This window comes from Panthera pardus, unplaced genomic scaffold (assembly GCF_024362965.1).
Source record: "Panthera pardus isolate Hobbes unplaced genomic scaffold, ASM2436296v1 HiC_scaffold_6, whole genome shotgun sequence".
Classification (NCBI taxonomy): Eukaryota; Metazoa; Chordata; class Mammalia; order Carnivora; family Felidae; genus Panthera; species Panthera pardus.
This window is the reverse complement of record NW_026526991.1, coordinates 66,652,387-66,668,980: the sequence shown is the minus strand read 5'-3', so window position 1 is coordinate 66,668,980 and position 16,594 is coordinate 66,652,387. Positions and strand designations below refer to the sequence as shown.

At 42.6% G+C, this 16,594-nt stretch overlaps 1 protein-coding gene and 1 pseudogene across 1 annotated transcript; both read left to right on the top strand.

The window, feature by feature from the left end:
- LOC128774991 (ERO1-like protein alpha) overlaps positions 1-13,984 on the top strand; it is a 26,157-nt pseudogene extending 12,173 nt beyond the window's left edge.
- CCDC184 (coiled-coil domain containing 184) lies at positions 13,978-16,594 on the top strand. The gene has a single exon (XM_019419188.2). The coding sequence runs from the start codon at positions 14,773-14,775 to the stop codon at positions 15,358-15,360; it is 588 nt and encodes a 195-aa protein (XP_019274733.1). The 5' UTR covers positions 13,978-14,772; the 3' UTR covers positions 15,361-16,594.

Sequence of the window (16,594 nt, the reverse complement as noted above, 5' to 3'; positions counted from 1 at the left end):
TTAACGTTTATTTATTTTTGAGACAGAGAGAGACAGAGCATGAACGGGGGAGGGTCAGAGAGAGAGGGAGACACAGAATCTGAAACGGGCTCCAGGCTCTGAGCTGTCAGCACAGAGCCCTATGTGGGGCTCAAACCCACGAACTGCGAGATCGTGACCTGAGCTGAACTCGGATGCTTAACCGACTGAGCCACCCAGGTGCCCCTAAAGACATTTTTAAAAAATAAATAAAAGTTGTTTAATTTTACAGGAGGAATATGGCAAATTATAGACTACAGAGGAAAAGATTAGAGAACTTGAAGACACAGAAATAAAAACTATTTAAAATGAAATACAGAGAGAAAAAAGGCTGAAAAAGAAAGGGTCAGAGCAAAAGTGATCTCAAGCAAAAGTGATACATCAAGCAGTTTAATATATATGCAACTGAAGTTTCAGGAGTTGGGGGCTAAAATTATATTTAAATAAAACTTAAAGGCTAAAAAGTTTCCAAATTTGAAAGCGCATGAAATCCAGGTAGAATGAACTTAAACAAAACATGCCAAGGCACATATTAATCAAACTGCTAACAACCAAGGGTAAGGAAAAAATTTCTAAAAGCAGGCAGATAAAAAAGACGTATTACATATAGAGCAAGGGTTGGCAAATTATGGCCCGCGGGACAAATCTGGCCCATCTCTTGTTTCTGTAAGTAAAGTTTATTTGGAACACAGCCCCACACACTCATTTATGTATTTGCTATGGCTGCTTTGTGCTACAATGGCAGAGTTGAGTAGTTGCAGTGGTCTGAAAGGCTTTTATGGTTTGCAAAGCTTAAAAGATTTACTATCTGGCCCTTTACAGAAAAGTTTGCCATTCTGCTACAGAAGAACAAAGAAAATAATGCCAGCATATTTCTTATAAAAGCTATGCAAGGCAGAGGACAAGGCCAACCCAGAAGTTTTTATTCAGCAAAAATATCTTTCAAAAACAAATGTAAAATAAAGAGCATTTTAAACAGACAGAAGATGAAATATAAAATAAAATATAAAAAATATTTCCCACATATTAGTCTCTTGGAAAGATGTGACTAATGTAAAAATAATAAAAATGTACCTGATATTTTAGCATATGTACAAGTAATAGATATAACAGCAAAAACACAGGATATAAAGGAGGAAATGAAAATATGTTGTGAGGTGCTTAACACTATTTCAAGGTTGACTGTAATAAAGTGCAGGCTTATATTATAAACTCTATAGCTCCACTGTCTAATACAGTAGCTACTTGCCACATGTGGCTATTAAGATTAAAATTTGATAGAATTAAAAATTTAGTTCCTTAGTCACACTAGCCACACTTGAAGTGTTCAATATCTACATGTGGCTAGTAGTTCACAGTAGAACAGTTCAGTATCTACGTGTGGCTAGTAGTTACCATACTGAACAGTGAAAATATGGAACAATTCCATCATCACAGAAAATTCTATTGGAAAGAATTGTTCTAAAGCAATACTAACAGCAAAGCAAAAGAGAAAAAGAGAAAGAAAAGAGGAGAGTTATTAAGTCAGTATTGAAGGTAAAAAGGAATCATTTTAAAATTCAAGTAATGTAAACACTGGAATGGAAATAAGAAGAAAGAAACAAAGAACAGATGGGGCAAACAGAAAACAAACAGCAAGATGAGAGATTGAAAACCAATCTTATCATAATTGTAGTAAATGTAAGTAGTCTAAATATCCTAATTAAAGGGTAGAGATGGTCAGTTTAGATAAAAAGTAAGACCTAAGTATATTCTAAACATAAAGGCATACATATGACAAAAGAAAAAATGGAAAAGATATGCCAGGCAAATACTAATTTAAAAAGCTGAAATGGCTTTATTAATAGAGATTAAGTAAATATTAGAGCAATGGATATTACCAGGAATAAAGAAAAGCCATTTCATAATGGTAAAGTGGTCAGTTTAGCAAAAGAACATAACAATCATCACTTAATAAAGAGTTTCAAAATATAGGAAGTAAGATCTAATAGACATTAGAAATAGATAAGTCTACAAATATAGTTTAAACCAAATATTAATTGTATTGATATTAAATATAATTAGACCAAATGCTTTAGATAAAAGACAAAGGCTGTCAAAATGGATAAAAAGCAAAACAAAACAAAATCTGATTATATTCTACCTACCAGAAAAATACCTAAAACTTACGGAAACATTGGGGTATCAGGGTGGCTCGGTCAGCTGAGCATCTGATTCTTGATTTCAGCTCAGATTATGATCTCATGGTTCGTGAGATCAAGCCCCATGTGGGGCTCTGCTGACAGCATGGAGCTTACTTGGGAATCTCTTTCTCCCTCTCTCTGCCCCTTACCTGCTTGTGCTCCCTCTCTCAAAACAAACAAACAAACAAACAAACAAACAAACAAACAAACAAATAAAAAACTTAAGGAAACAGGTTGAAAGTAGATGAATGGAAAAGGATACATCATGCACCCCATTCAAAAGAAAGCGGGTGCAACTCTTATTAATGTCAGTCAAAATTGACTTTAAGGCAAAAAACATTATTAGTGAACAAGAAAACCACCTAATAATGAAAATGATTCAATTCACTAGGAAATTATGGCAATTAAAAAATTTAGATTACACTTATAGCATCAGAATATATAAAGAAAAAATTATCAGTTATCAAAAGGTAAATTCAGAAATATAGTGGAAGATTATAATAACCCCTTTTTAGTAACTTGTAATATAAGTAGCAAAATAACTTAGGATATAGAAAATTTTTATAAACACTTTATAAATCTCTTTAATTTTGTACTAATGTATATATCTAAAACTTGCATCCAGCAAATGCAAAACACATATTCTTTCATGATGTATGTATGTAGTGATTATAAATAAAAATTTCTCTATTAGGCAAATTTCAACAAATTTTGGAAGGTTCATATTGTATAGGAAGTATTCTTCAACTACAATTAATTTAAGCTATTAATAACAAAAAAGACAATTAGAAAAGTCTCATGTTTGGAAATTAAGAAATATTGATTCATTCAACAAATATGTAATGCATGCTTACTATGAGCCAGGTACTGTTCTAGGCACCTGGGATTATATCAGAGAGAAGGTAATAATTAAAAGTCTGACACACCAAGGGTTGGAGAAAATATGGGGTAATGAGAACTCTTACTGTGTTGGTGGAGTGTAAATTATGACAACCATGTTCGAAAGCAATTTGATATTTTCCAGTAGAGCTGAATATAAGCATATTCTATGATCAGCAAGTCCATCCATATGTATAAACTTTAGAAAAACTTCTATTTTAGAAAAACTTGTTATATGTACCATGAGACATGTACTAGAATATTTATAGCAGTATTGTAGTAATAGTCTTAAACTTGAAAACAACTGAACTATCAATGGTAGAACACAACAGAATACAAATATTTATGCATTGCAGTATGTTCATATAATGGAATACAGTAAAACAATGAAAACGAATGAAGCACAGGTACACCCCCAAAACTGATGACTTTCACAAATTTAATATTGTGAAAAAGAGGAAAATAAGCCGGACATAAAACAATAAATTGTGTGAGTCCATTCATATAAAGTTCAAGAGAACAAATTCATTGTGATTCCATCATATAAAATTCAAAAACAGGCAAAATCATACTATCTTGTTTAGGGTTGTATAAATATGTGACAAACTATGTAGAAAAGTGAAAAATTATTATCATGACAATAAAGATAGTGGGCATCCGTAGGAAGGAGAGAGTCTTGACTCCAGCATGGCAATGGGGGCTTTGGGGAGGGGAGGGGAGATGATTCCAATATCTGTTTCTTAGATAGTGATTATACATCTATTACCTTTGTTCATTAAATTGTACAGATATGTTTATTTACTTGTATATATTTGTGTTATATTTCACAACTGATTAAGGTCCAAAAATAAAGGGGAAAAAAGTCAAGGAAGGCATTAAACATGGAGAACAGTATGAATAAAGGTATGGCAGCACGAAAGTGTGCTGGGATATGGGAACTACAAGCAGATTTGTGCATCTAGAAGGTAAACAATGGGGCATAAAGTGGTGAAAAAAAATGAGGTCGGAAGCTATGAGAAGCCTTTGGAACATTTAAGCTGGTCTGCGAACAGGCTCAAATCTGAATTTTAGGCAGATTTTTCTAACTGCTGTGGGGAAGAGAGGGAAGGGAAGTGGCAGAGGCAAGGCTGAGATTGAGGAGCTATACAACCCTCTGGACATCAGATAGCAAGAGCCTGAAGGGTGGTGTTGCTTATAGAAATGGGGAGGAGGAAATGGATTAGAGAAGTACCTGTGTAGCTTCTGGTAGTCTTCCTATTTTGAAAAACACAAAATCACTTCATGGCTCTTTCACTTTGGATTTGTGGTTAAAATGCAGGCAGTAGGGTGCCAAAATATCACAGAGCTGGACTCAAACATATATAAATCTATTTCTTTCCAAGATAATCTCAGACAAGTAAGACTCGCCCAGTTTTCAGGTCCTCCAAGAGATTCAGGCTCCTTCGTCTCAGATATCCATCACTCTCAAGAAGCCCTTTAGGTAGTATAGACATTTTAACGATATTTGTTGTTCCATTCCATGAGCATGAAATGTTTTTCCATTTCTCTGTGTCATCTTCAATTTCTTTCACAAGTGTCCTATAGTTTTCGGAGTACAGATCTTTTACTTCTTTGGTTAGGTTTATTCTTAGGTATCTTGCAGTTTTTGGTACAATTGCAAATGGGATCGATTCCTTGATTTCTCTTTCTGCTGTTTCACTATTGGTGTATAGAAATGCAACAGACTTCTGTACATTGATTTGTGTACCCTGAGACTTTACTAAATTCATGTATCAGTTCAACAATTTTTTGGTGGAGTCTTTCAGGTTTTCCATATAATGTATTGTGTCATCTTCAAAGAGTGAAATTTGACTTATTCCTTGCCAATCTGGATGCCTTTTATTTCTTTTTGTTGTCTGATTTTTGAGGCTAGGACTTCCAGCACTATGTTAAATAACAATGGTGAGATTGGACATCCCTGTCTTGTTCCTGACCATAGAGGAAAAGCTCTCAGTTTTTCCCCATTGAGAATGATATTAGCTGTGGGTCTTTTGGATGTGGCTTTTTATGATGTTGAGGTATGTTCCCTCTATCCCTACTTTGTTGAGGGTTGGGTTTTTTTTTTCTTTTTAAATCAAGAATGGGTGCTGTGCTTTGTCAAATGCTTTTTCTGCATCTATTGAGAGGACCATATCATTCTTGTCCTCTATTTTATTAATGTGGTATATGATGTTGACTGATTTGCAAATATTGAACCACTCTTGCAGCCCAGGAATAAATACCACTAGATCGTGGTGAATTCTTTTAATGTACTGTTGCATTCGATTTGCTAGAATTTGTTCAGAATTTTTGCATCCATGTTCATCAGGTATATTGGCTTGTAATTCTCCTTTTCACTAGGGTCTTTGTCTGATATTGGAATCAAGGTAATGCTTGGCCTCATAGAATCTACATGTTTAATGCAATCTCTATCAAAATACCACCAGCACTTTTCACAGAGATAGAACAAACAATCCTAAAATTTATATGGAACCACAAAAGACCCTGAATAGCCAAAGCACTCTTGAAAAAGAAAAAAACAAAGCTGGAAGCATCACAATTCTGGACTTCAAGTTATATTACAAAGCTATAGTCACCAAGACAGTACTGGCACAAAAATAGACATATAGATCAATAGAACAGAATAGAAAATCCAGAAATGGACCTACAACTATATGGCCAACTAATCTTTGATCAAGCAGGAAAGAATATCCAATGGAAAAAAGACAGTCTCTTCAACAAATGGTGTTGGGAAAACTGGACAGCAACATGCAAAAGAATGAAACTGGGGCACTTTCTTATACCATACAGAAAAATAAATTCAAAATGGATGAAAGAACTAAACATGAGACAGAAAACCATAAAAATCCTAGAGGAGAAAAAGGCAGCAACTTTTCTGACACTGGCTGTAGCAACTTCCTACTAGACAAGTCTCTGGAGGCAAAGGAAACAAAAACACAATGAACTATTGGGGCTTCCTCAAGATAAAAAGCATCTTCACAGTGAAGGAAACAATAAAAAAAACGAAAAGGCAACCTATGGAATGGGAGAAGACATTTGCAAATGACATATATGATAAAGAATTAGTATCCAAAATCTATAAAGAACTTTTCAAACTCCACACCAACACCCCCCCCCCAAATAATCCAGTTAAGAAATGGGCAGAAAACATAAATAGACATTTTCCCAAAGATATACAGATGGCTAAAAGACACATGAAAAGATACTCAACATCGCTGACCATGAGAGAAATACAAATTGAAACCACAATGAGATACCACCTCACATCTGTCAGAATTGCTGAAATTAGCACAGGAAACAACAGATGTTGGCAAGGATGCAGAGAAAGAGGAATCTCTTATACTGTTGGTGGGAATGCAAACTAGTGCAGCCACTCTGGAAAACAGTATGGAGCTTCCTCAAAAAACTAAAATAGAACTACCCTATGACCCAGCAACTGCACTACTAGGTATTACCCAAAGGATACAAAAATACTGATTCAACAGGGCGCATGCACCCCAATGTTTATAACAGCATTATCAACAATAGCAAAATTATGGAAAGAACCCAAATGTATATGGATTGATGAATGGATAAAGAAGATGTGTGTGTGTGTGTGTGTGTGTGTGTGTGTGTGTGTGGAATATAATGGAATATTATTCAGCCATCACAAAGAATGAAATCTTTCCATTTGCAACAATGTGGATGGACCCAGAGTGTATTATGTCAAGTGAAATAAGTCAGTCAGAGAAAGACAAATACCATATGATTTCACTCATATGTGGAATTTAAAAAATGAAACAGATGAACATAGGAGAAGGAAAAAAAAGAGAGGGAGACAAACCATAAGAGGCTCTTAACTACAGAGAACAAACTGAAGGTTGCTGAAGGGGGGGGGTGGGCAGGGGATGCTAAATGGGTGGTCGGTTTCAAGGAGGGCACTTGTTGTGAGGAACACTGGGTATTAATGCAAGTGGTGAATAGCTAAATTCTACTCCTGAAACTAATATTACATTATATGTTAACTAACTAGAATTTATATAAAAACTTGAAACGTGAAAAAAAGAAAGCGGCCCTTTAAAAAATCTGACTTAAATGCCTCATCCTGTGTCTTGCCCGCACAGTGGATCAGGGAGTGATGCTATCTATTCTCTGTGCTAGTTTGTTTCAGAGTTAAAAATTTACTGAGAACTTCTTTCTAGCCTTTCCCTCTCTCTCACATCTCTGTTGATTATTTCCTTTCCTCCATTAGACTTTAAATTCAAATTACACCCTGGCATCATCTCGTGCTCCACTCCAAAGAACCTTTCTCGATAAGCACTCTTTCCAATGACGAGAATGTCCTCCTAAACACTAATAAAAATCCACAAGTATGAAGTAGAGGAGACTTAGGGGTCTCACAGACCTCATTACAATTAAACATCAGCAATTTCAATGTTCTAATCATGTGAAATTGTGGGCAGTTTATTAGTTATCACACCTGCAGGTGTCTTGAATGGTACTCATTATTTTGCAGAGAAGCAAAAACCACTAGTGCCATTGGTAGGAGGGAACTGATTTTTAGTAACATAAGAAGCAACTGGGAGCAGTTGTGTGATACAGTGATGGATGAACTGGGATAGATAGGAGAACAGATATGTAACTCAGGATTGTACTTTAAGGGAAACTAAGCCCCAGCTTAGTGCATTCATTCTGGCAATCACCAGTGAACTCACATAAAATTTCCCTCTGCTTCTTAGAGACTTAGACAACATTGTTGAGAAAAGCAAAATCTTATTGAAATTGTTCTCCTTGGATTGTTTTAGAGACTAACCTCAATTTCTGGAATATTGTTTTTCTGATCCATGTGTGATGTTTCATTTTACTTTGGTTTTACTGTTCTAGAAAGACTGATCCTTAGATCTCCTTTGTTATGTATTTGATCAATGTGGAGAATTTTTGTGTTGGTTTGATTTGGTTTTAGAAGTAGAGCAGGCACAAACAATGGGGAAAAAGGCTTACATTTTATTACAGTAAAAAGTATCCTGGGCTAACATTACCCTACGTTACTAGTCTACCAATTCAGGAACTCGAACAGAAGAGAAACACTAGTTTTTTAAAGCACAGCAACCCTTCTGTTTATAACACCTCTTTCAGTTAGCTATCAATCTTATAACCAGTAGCTTGGTACTTTTATGGAGCCTGTCTCCAGTAGATTAAGAGTATAAATCAGGAGCTCTCCTTGACATACAGGATGGGGATACACTGCTTGGCATCATCCCATTCTCAAACAACATTGAGGAGAGGGGAGAGCATGCAGTCCTCCGACCTTGAGTTCTGACCAAAACTTGGCCTCATTATTTTTGAGAGATGGAGAGAGTGGTGGAATATACCACTGGGGGTTCAAGTGGGTAGGCAGGTGATAATTCTCATTTCAAAGCCACAAACGCTTGTTTTGCAAGAAGTGGCTACTTCTATGTATCTGATAATAAGTATCTTTGTTCAAAGAAATAAGTCACTAACAGGGCCATTTAATTGTGTGAACATAAGCTACAAATCATGAAAGTAAATGGTTGAAACCAAAACAAACAAACAAACAAACAAACAAACAAAAAACGATGCTGCTCTCGAAGATAAGCCAGAGTTGGAGCTCTGCGGGCTACATGTCCTTAAGGGAGATGTTTCTTTTCTTGGATGTGGATTCAGCCTTCATTCATTAATCTATTTGACAAGTATTTCTTGAGCTCAGCACATGTGCCAGGCACTATTCTAGGTGTCGGAGATATCACAGCGAACAAAGCCAAACCTCTGCCCCAATGGAGCTCACTCCCTCGTGGAAAGGCAATAAACAAACAAACAGGTAAAATACAGTATGATGGATGTTAACTGCTATGGAGCAAAGCAAAGCAAAATGAAAGGACTAGAGAGTTCTGGAGTGAAGGGGATCCTTGCACCTTAAAGAAAACAAAGCAGGCATTGGGCCTGTAAACCGTGAAACTTATGGTTGACCATAGAAGATGGAGTTGTTTTCACGTGGGACTTTTTAAAACAGTGGCTTGAGGGGCTGGGTGGAAAAGGTGGGGAGAGGACCCTTCTCCTTACTTCCATCTAAGATCCCGCACTGTTGCAGTACTTTGAGGATGTGGGTCACCTTTGGGGACCCAGTGTGTGACACCATCATGAATAGTAGTGTGGTCCCCACATGTGTGCAATGGAATGGAAGCATAGTGCACCCTCACAGTCGCTGCTAGAATGCAGTTGGCAATGCTTTGCTTATCCTTGGGATACTACCTCGTAGCAAAAAGGAAGTGGTAAAGCTACCTCTGATACTATTTTAGGGTCTCTGAGAGGTATGGAGAGAGAGCATAACTAGATGTAACAGTAAGAGTGAGACCACAACATTTTGTATGAGTTGTCTACAATAGAATACTACAGACTTTCTCAGGATACAACAGGTGGGAAGAGGCTGGGAAGTCTGCATAAGTCAGTATAGAGGAACACTATATTTCTATACATTCCTTTAAATGGAAGGGCAGACATACCAGAGTCCATACCCTGCCCAGATGCTTAGAGTTTCCTCCAAATTGGACCGATACTCTGGGAGAGGCAATTTGTCAAGCAAAATTGTCCTATGGCACCAAAAATTATGAGTGTTCTCGGGTGGTAAAGCATCATCAGTGCCTGTTGAGGATTCTGACTTGGGGCCAAACCAGTCCCTGAGCTGTTGGCAACTTTCTGGGTGCAGAAAACACATGGAAATGATGGAGGGTGCATGAGGCCCTGTACCAGGCATCATGGGTGGCCCCAGAGCCCCGAATGCCAGTCTGTGGCCAACTACCCAGCAACACTTGGACTGGAACTAGTCCTGCCAGAGTGGCACATGATAAATGATTGGACATAATACACTGAGAGAAGAAATAAGCCTCTGCTGGTGTTGCCACAAAGAAGCTGTTGCAGTGGGTAATGCAGAAAGGGGAGACAGGGTGAACACCAGCACAACAAGTTTAATTGGAATGACGGGTTATTTGTAGTGGAAATTCGGACTGCATAAGAAGTTGGAAGGTCCCCTGGAATTCTTGCTTTGAGTAAAGCTGATATGGAAGAGAAAGAAATGTAGGGGGAATGGTCTTTTTAAGACTCCTAAAAATAGTTCAAGGGCATAGAGCAAGCCACTGGAAGTCTTGCTCAGACTTAAGAGAGGGTGTGGGTGCGTAGGTGCGTGTGTGTGTGTGTGTGTGTGTGTGTGTCTAACCTCATGGTCATGTCTGTGACAACAGAGTTCTTGAGAGTGTGGACGGTTGGACACCCTCTCCAAGCTGGAGGCTCATACTAGCTCAAAGTCCTTGCAAAGTACCATGCCCATTTCTCTGTACAAGAGTAAAGGAAATGAGAAAAACAGACTGTAACACCAGGCAGAGTTTGGTGAGAGACCAAACTCACAACAATGGGTGTTTTCAGTCTTTCTTGCCCCCTAGGAAGGAGACCCCTGTCACTGAGAATGGTGCAGAATGGAGAACAAAATCAAAGGAGCTGAAACAAGGACCAGGAGTTCCTTCCTGCAGAAGAGAAAAAGAATACATCCAAGAAGTGAAGTAAGCAGGGGAATGAGAAAACAAAGGCCAGGCTTGAGAGAAAGTTTGGGGGTGTCTGCAGAGAAAGGAGAGGGGATGGCAGCTACAGCTATGTCACGATGTACAAGATGAATAGAGAAGGAGGGAAGAAAAGTTGAAGATCTTTTGCTCTGTGCTGGGAATGCAAATTCCTTTAGAGTTTTCCCAGAGACTATAATAAACTATAATAAATAATAAATAAAGAATAAAAAACTATAATAAAGTCCCAGAGATTAATATAAATTGCTTTTTAATTCTTTTTGGCTATTGGATGTGTTTCTTTTGAATGTGACATCATGCTGAGATGCCATAAGGCAACTCAATGCCGTAAGACTTACATCTGGGGAGTACTGTCTGGGATCGTGGACCTAAGGTATAGCAGTCAGTTCTACTTTGATTTTGATCATCACTCTAGATCTGGGTCAAGTGAGCATCTTCATCATGGTTGTTGGAGTTATAGTGCAAAAAGTATACCAGCTATATAAAAGAGAAACTGGAAATAAACTGGACGCCAGTTAGAGGAAAATGGCAGAGACTACTGACAATTACCATTCTAGTGAGGCTGTGATGTTTGGAACTAGGTGTACCTGATGGAGACCTGTATCTATGCTCCATGGAATCTCTTCACTCCACTGGCTCATGAGACTGGGATGAAGGAATAGAACAACTAAGGTGGTTTCTGGAAGGTAAAAGAAAGACAGGGTTATTATTATTATTATTTTTTTTTGCTATGTGGCATACATGATATGTGTGAATATTCTAATGACATGGCCAGAGTACCCATTCAGCCCTCTTTTGCATGGGAATGGACCCACTCAACAAACCCTAGGGCACTGGTGTCCAGAAGTCCCAGCCCTGAAACCCGGCCAGTTGACTGAGGTTCCTTCACTCTCTGCATCTGTCGCTCTTATTTTTCAGAGGCTAGACCCTTCTCCCATTTTCCCTAGTCCCATTTTGACACACAATTCCTAAAATGATCTGGTTCTGAATCTGATGCACCGATTGTCTCCTCCTTACATTTTCAAGTCCTGCTACTAGTCCACTCCCCAACTTCCCGCCTACCCTTGGCTCTCAAATGTCTGACCTGGAACTTGACTGGATCAGTCACACCCCTTGATCTCTGCACCTGTCTCCCATGTTCTTTTGTGCTTCTCCAATAATTTCCCCTCCCTCTAGGCTCAGACCCCCTGTACTCTCAGCAGACTTCATGCTAACATCTCTGGGCAGCATGATGTAATCTTATGCTTGAAAGCCTTAACATACATGGTATCCTCAACAATAGTGGCAAAAAGCCCTGTATGATGACATAACCCAGCTCTCACTATATGGGGACTATGTTTAATGTAAGATTAAAGCTAAGATGGGAGGCCCTATACTAGGGACAGGGTTACTCTTTATAGGTAGAAGGCAGGCACCCGCCTGAAAGGTGAGAAAGCTGGCAAGATGAAATCAACCACGTGAAGTGCTGATCAAGAATGTGAAGTCACAGACCCTGGCAAAAAACCTGCAATTCATGTCTTTTCTGGCTATAGCAGAACTCTCCAGGAAAGGATGAACAGTGGGGTTGAACCTGTATGCCCTGAGAATATGCTTGCTATCTTATGATTAGAAGCTTATGCTGTAGAAGCTTAGCTCTGTGTGTGTGTGTGTGTGTGTTTGTGTGTGTGTGTGTGTATGTTGTCTCTGTTTCTAGTTTTCCTATAGTTTTTCTGCTAAAAGTCTTTTTTTTCTGGTAAATACTAGTCCACTTTGGCTGTGCTTAGGAAAGCCAAATATTGCTGTCGTCTCCTAAGCTTTAGGAATAACCCGTGGGGAACAGGGTGGAGGCAGAAGTAATAACCAAGGTGAGAGAGCCACAAGTTTGGGGAATGGAGAAAGGAATGAGCAAGCAAATAGGGCTGCATCATTTATTTTAGGAAATATCACACCGTAGGGGTTTTGATTTGTTCATAAAGTTGTTTTGGGAAAACAAATTTCTAAAGGCTGTTAAGTACTTGATTATATCGGCAATGCCTTAGGTTAAATATTCTACTTTTAGGCTATTTCCCCACTTATTTCTATTTTAATAGTGAAACAGGCATAAGCCAAACGGTTCTTTAGCACTGGGAAAGTTTCTTTGGGTCAGCCCCACTCTTCCTTACCAGGGAAACCCAAAGGTAACACGTTTGCTAAGGCTGAACTACTAGTGTGCAAAACACTCAGCTGTACCTAGCTCTTCCCCATCTTGAAGTGATACAGTTTGTTTCTCCTCCTTAGATTTATGTCTTCTCATGAAATTCATTTTTAGTTTCCGGCCACTTGGCGTCTCCAAATTAATAGGGTCATTTACTCGTTAGTATGCTGCTGACCAGGTGCTTTTGCTTCTCAATCTCAAGTCATCTGTAAATATATTAAATTCAAATTTTCTTTCTTACCCACCCCCCTTCCCCACTCCATCTCTCCAATAGGGAAAGGAGTTGTCACAAAGGTTGAGACACTCAGTGTGTGTCTGTACGTGGCCACTGGGCCTGCGGAGGGGAAACTGCCTTCACACCCATCCCCCCATGTCCTTACCCATCCCTTCCACACACAGCCAACAGTTTACCCTTTTACCTGTGAGCTGATGCAGAATGTTATTCGGAGTTAGGAATAATCTAGACTACCCAGTCCAATGCCCTAACAGATCAGGAAAATTATTTATCCAAGACTTCTGAATTAAATGGCAGAAACAAAATTGAATTCAGGTCTCCTAAACTCAACTCTGTGTGGGTTGTGGAGTTCTGGATGAGGGAACGGGGGCATGGTGGTTCTTGTTTAAATATTCGTTCAACATACACAGAGAGCATTTACTTACTACGTGCCAGGCACTATTTTCGGTGCTGGGGACTCCACGGTTGAGGGCGCGGAGACACAAAATCTCTGCCCTTATGGAGCTTTCGTTCTCAAAACTTAAGTACTTTGCCCCACCATCCTGCAGAAACTCCCAGTGCGTAGGAACGGTTGGGGCTCATCTCAGACGGGAGGGAATCCCACCCTTTCTTAGCTTCTGTGCTAACCACGAGGCGAGGGCTGATTCACTGCAGGAGCCGGAGGGAAAGGCGACAGACACCCTGCGTAGTGCCCTCCCCACCCTCTGCACCGCCGGGGCGCCGCGGCGCCCCAGTTCCAGTCTGGGACCAGCGTCGGCCTCTCCACCCTCTCTGCTCTCCTGCGGACGGCTGGAGGACACAGAAGCAGGACCCGGCTCTGGCGCCGTCCTCTGAGAAAGGATTGCGGGTGGGTGAAAATCCTTCCAAGGCGGTCGCGCTCAGGGTCTAGCACCCAGACGGGGGGAGGGACGATGTCTCCCCGACCTGGGGTTTCATGCAGCAAACTGCTCTCTCATGCTTCCCGATTAAACATCGCAGCCACACGCTCTCTCCACTCAGCGGAGGCCACTGCGGCGTCCCCTCCCCTCCTGCCCCACCCGCCCGTTCCGACTCCCGAGCCCCACTGCAGCTTCGCAACCATCCTTCCTTTTCTTCCCTACTTCCTGGTTGCCATGGAGACACACGTCATTTACGTGCCGTGCGTCGCCTTGGAAACAGGGGAGCATCCGCGGCGAGGCCGGGAGACCCGCCCCTGCCACTCCAAGCACACTCGCGGGCGCTGCCCGTTAATGGCCGGGGGTATTCCCGAGCGGTACCCGCTGCTGGCCTCCGCCCGGGCCCCTCCGCGAGCGCTTCTGTGACCCAGAGAACCCGCGGGTCCTCGCAGCTCGTGGCGCCGGGAGAGCGGCGCTGACACAGGCGCAGTTCGGGAGGCGAGGCAGGTCTGGGCGCTTTCGCCCCGGGGCAAGCCGGAGAGTCGCCGGCCCGGGACTCTCGCCGGGTCCTCGTCCCGCCGGCTCTTTCCGGCCTCCCCCGATCCTGCCCGCGCCCTCCGCCCGGGACTCGTCTCCTCACGTCGGCTCCCTGCCCTCTCGGGAGCCTCCTCTGCCCTCGGTTCCTCCCCGCCCCTCCGGGGACCTCTCCCCCTTCCCCGTCCCTCTCCCCCACCTCACCCCCCAACCCCGGAGGCCGGGCTGGACCGGACCCAGAGCCGCCACCGCCCGCTTCTGCCATTCAATGGAGGACGGTCTGCTGGAGATCATGACCAAGGACGGCGGCGACATGCCGGCACCTCTGGAGGTGTCCACCGTGCCGGCCGTGGGGGACGTGATCTCCGGGGAGTACAACGGCGGCATGAAGGAACTGATGGAGCACCTGAAGGCCCAGCTGCAGGCCCTGTTTGAGGACGTGAGGGCCATGCGGGGGGCCCTGGACGAGCAGGCCTCGCACATCCAGGTGCTCTCGGACGACGTGTGCGCCAACCAGCGGGCCATCGTCTCCATGTGCCAGATTATGACCACGGCGCCCCGCCAGGGCGGTCTGGGCGTGGTCGGCGGCAAGGGGAGCTTCCCGGGTGCCCGCCAAGAGCCGGAGACCCCTTCGCCTGGGATCGGGGACAGCGGTTTGCTGGGTCGAGATCCTGAGGACGAGGACGACGATGAAGAAGAGGAGAAGGAGATGCCCAGCTCCGCCACACCCACTAGTCACTGTGAGCGCCCCGAGAGCCCCTGTGCTGGTCTCCTTGGGGGGGACGGGCCACTTGTGGAGCCCCTCGATCTGCCCGACATTACCCTGCTGCAGCTGGAGGGCGAGGCCTCTCTGTGAGGGGACTCCGAGGGGGCACTACTTTCCCGGGCTGGCTTTGGGTTTCCGAGTGCATGACGCGAGGGGACTGAACGGTGCGGTGCAGCATGCTTCACTCCGACCGCTGCTCATGTGGGTCAGGCAGAGAGACTCCCTCGAGGAAGGATTTATAGGGTGAAGGACTTTGGGAGCGTCAAGAATCCCTTCTGCCCAACCGAGGGAGACGTAGCAAACTGCGGAAAGGTGAGGTTCCGGGAGAGGAAGCGCCCATCTCTGGACTCCCTTCCACCCCCTACCCTGACCATTCCCCCTCCCCGGCCAACAGGAGAACCCCTGAATTGTGTAAATAAAATTCTGCTTTTTCTATTCTGAAAAAGGACTTATCTAGGACTATGGCAAATAATCTCTTAACGATTTACCTAGAAACTAAGGAATTGAGGGTATTCTGTTCTGGCAACAGAAAATTTACCCTTCTGCTGAAATCCAAGATATTCAGCGCTCTGCAGAAGCCTCTCCCCCTCACAGATCTCTGCGGCTGCTGATTGGTAAAGGAAGCTTGAGGAGGGAACTGCAGCCCTAGGAATCTAAGTGAATGGGGTTCCAAGGGCCCCTGGGCTGGGAGGAGCTGGCTATGAATGTGCATGAAGACATAATAGCTCAACCTCTAGGATTTTTGCATGCAGAGCGGATCCTGCCTTGTCACTGACTTCATCTGGGATTGCTTTATCCACTCACTGGGGCTTAGAGAACAAAGAGCCCAGTACACAGGCAGAGACTTGGGGGTGCTCAGCAGCAGCCCAGATTTAGGGGACGTTTGAGGGACTCTTGGAGGCTGCAGCCAAAAACTGTCTCTCTCCTGGCTACACCTGCTTAACTTCAGTTCCTTTTCCTGTCAATTTGTCCCTGCCCGCTGCCTCTCGGTGTTGCCTCCATAATGTCTTGTGTGTGTTACATATGTCGACTCGTGCAGTAGTGTGTGAGCCCTGAGGGGCAGGGCTTGTGGCTCTGGTGTTAGGTTCAGGGGGCTTCAGACCCTTCTGTGAGCCCCAGGCTATCATGGCGCTTTCCCCTCTCCTTTCCTCTTTTCCCTCACAACCAGGGCATGGAGCATGTGGCTGTCCTGAGGTTCTTAACTGATGTGCCTCCCTTCCACCTCCTTGAGTAGTGACTTTGTGTGCCCTTTCTCCTCCACTGTGTATTCCTTCTCAATGCTTTCCTTGGTGTTAACCTTAATAAAGAGGCGTCATCTCCCCTC

Bases quoted from the DNA above. Each gene is read 5' to 3' on its own strand.
- CCDC184 (XM_019419188.2), top strand. From the start codon at position 14,773: ATGGAGGACGGTCTGCTGGAGATCATGACCAAGGACGGCGGCGACATG.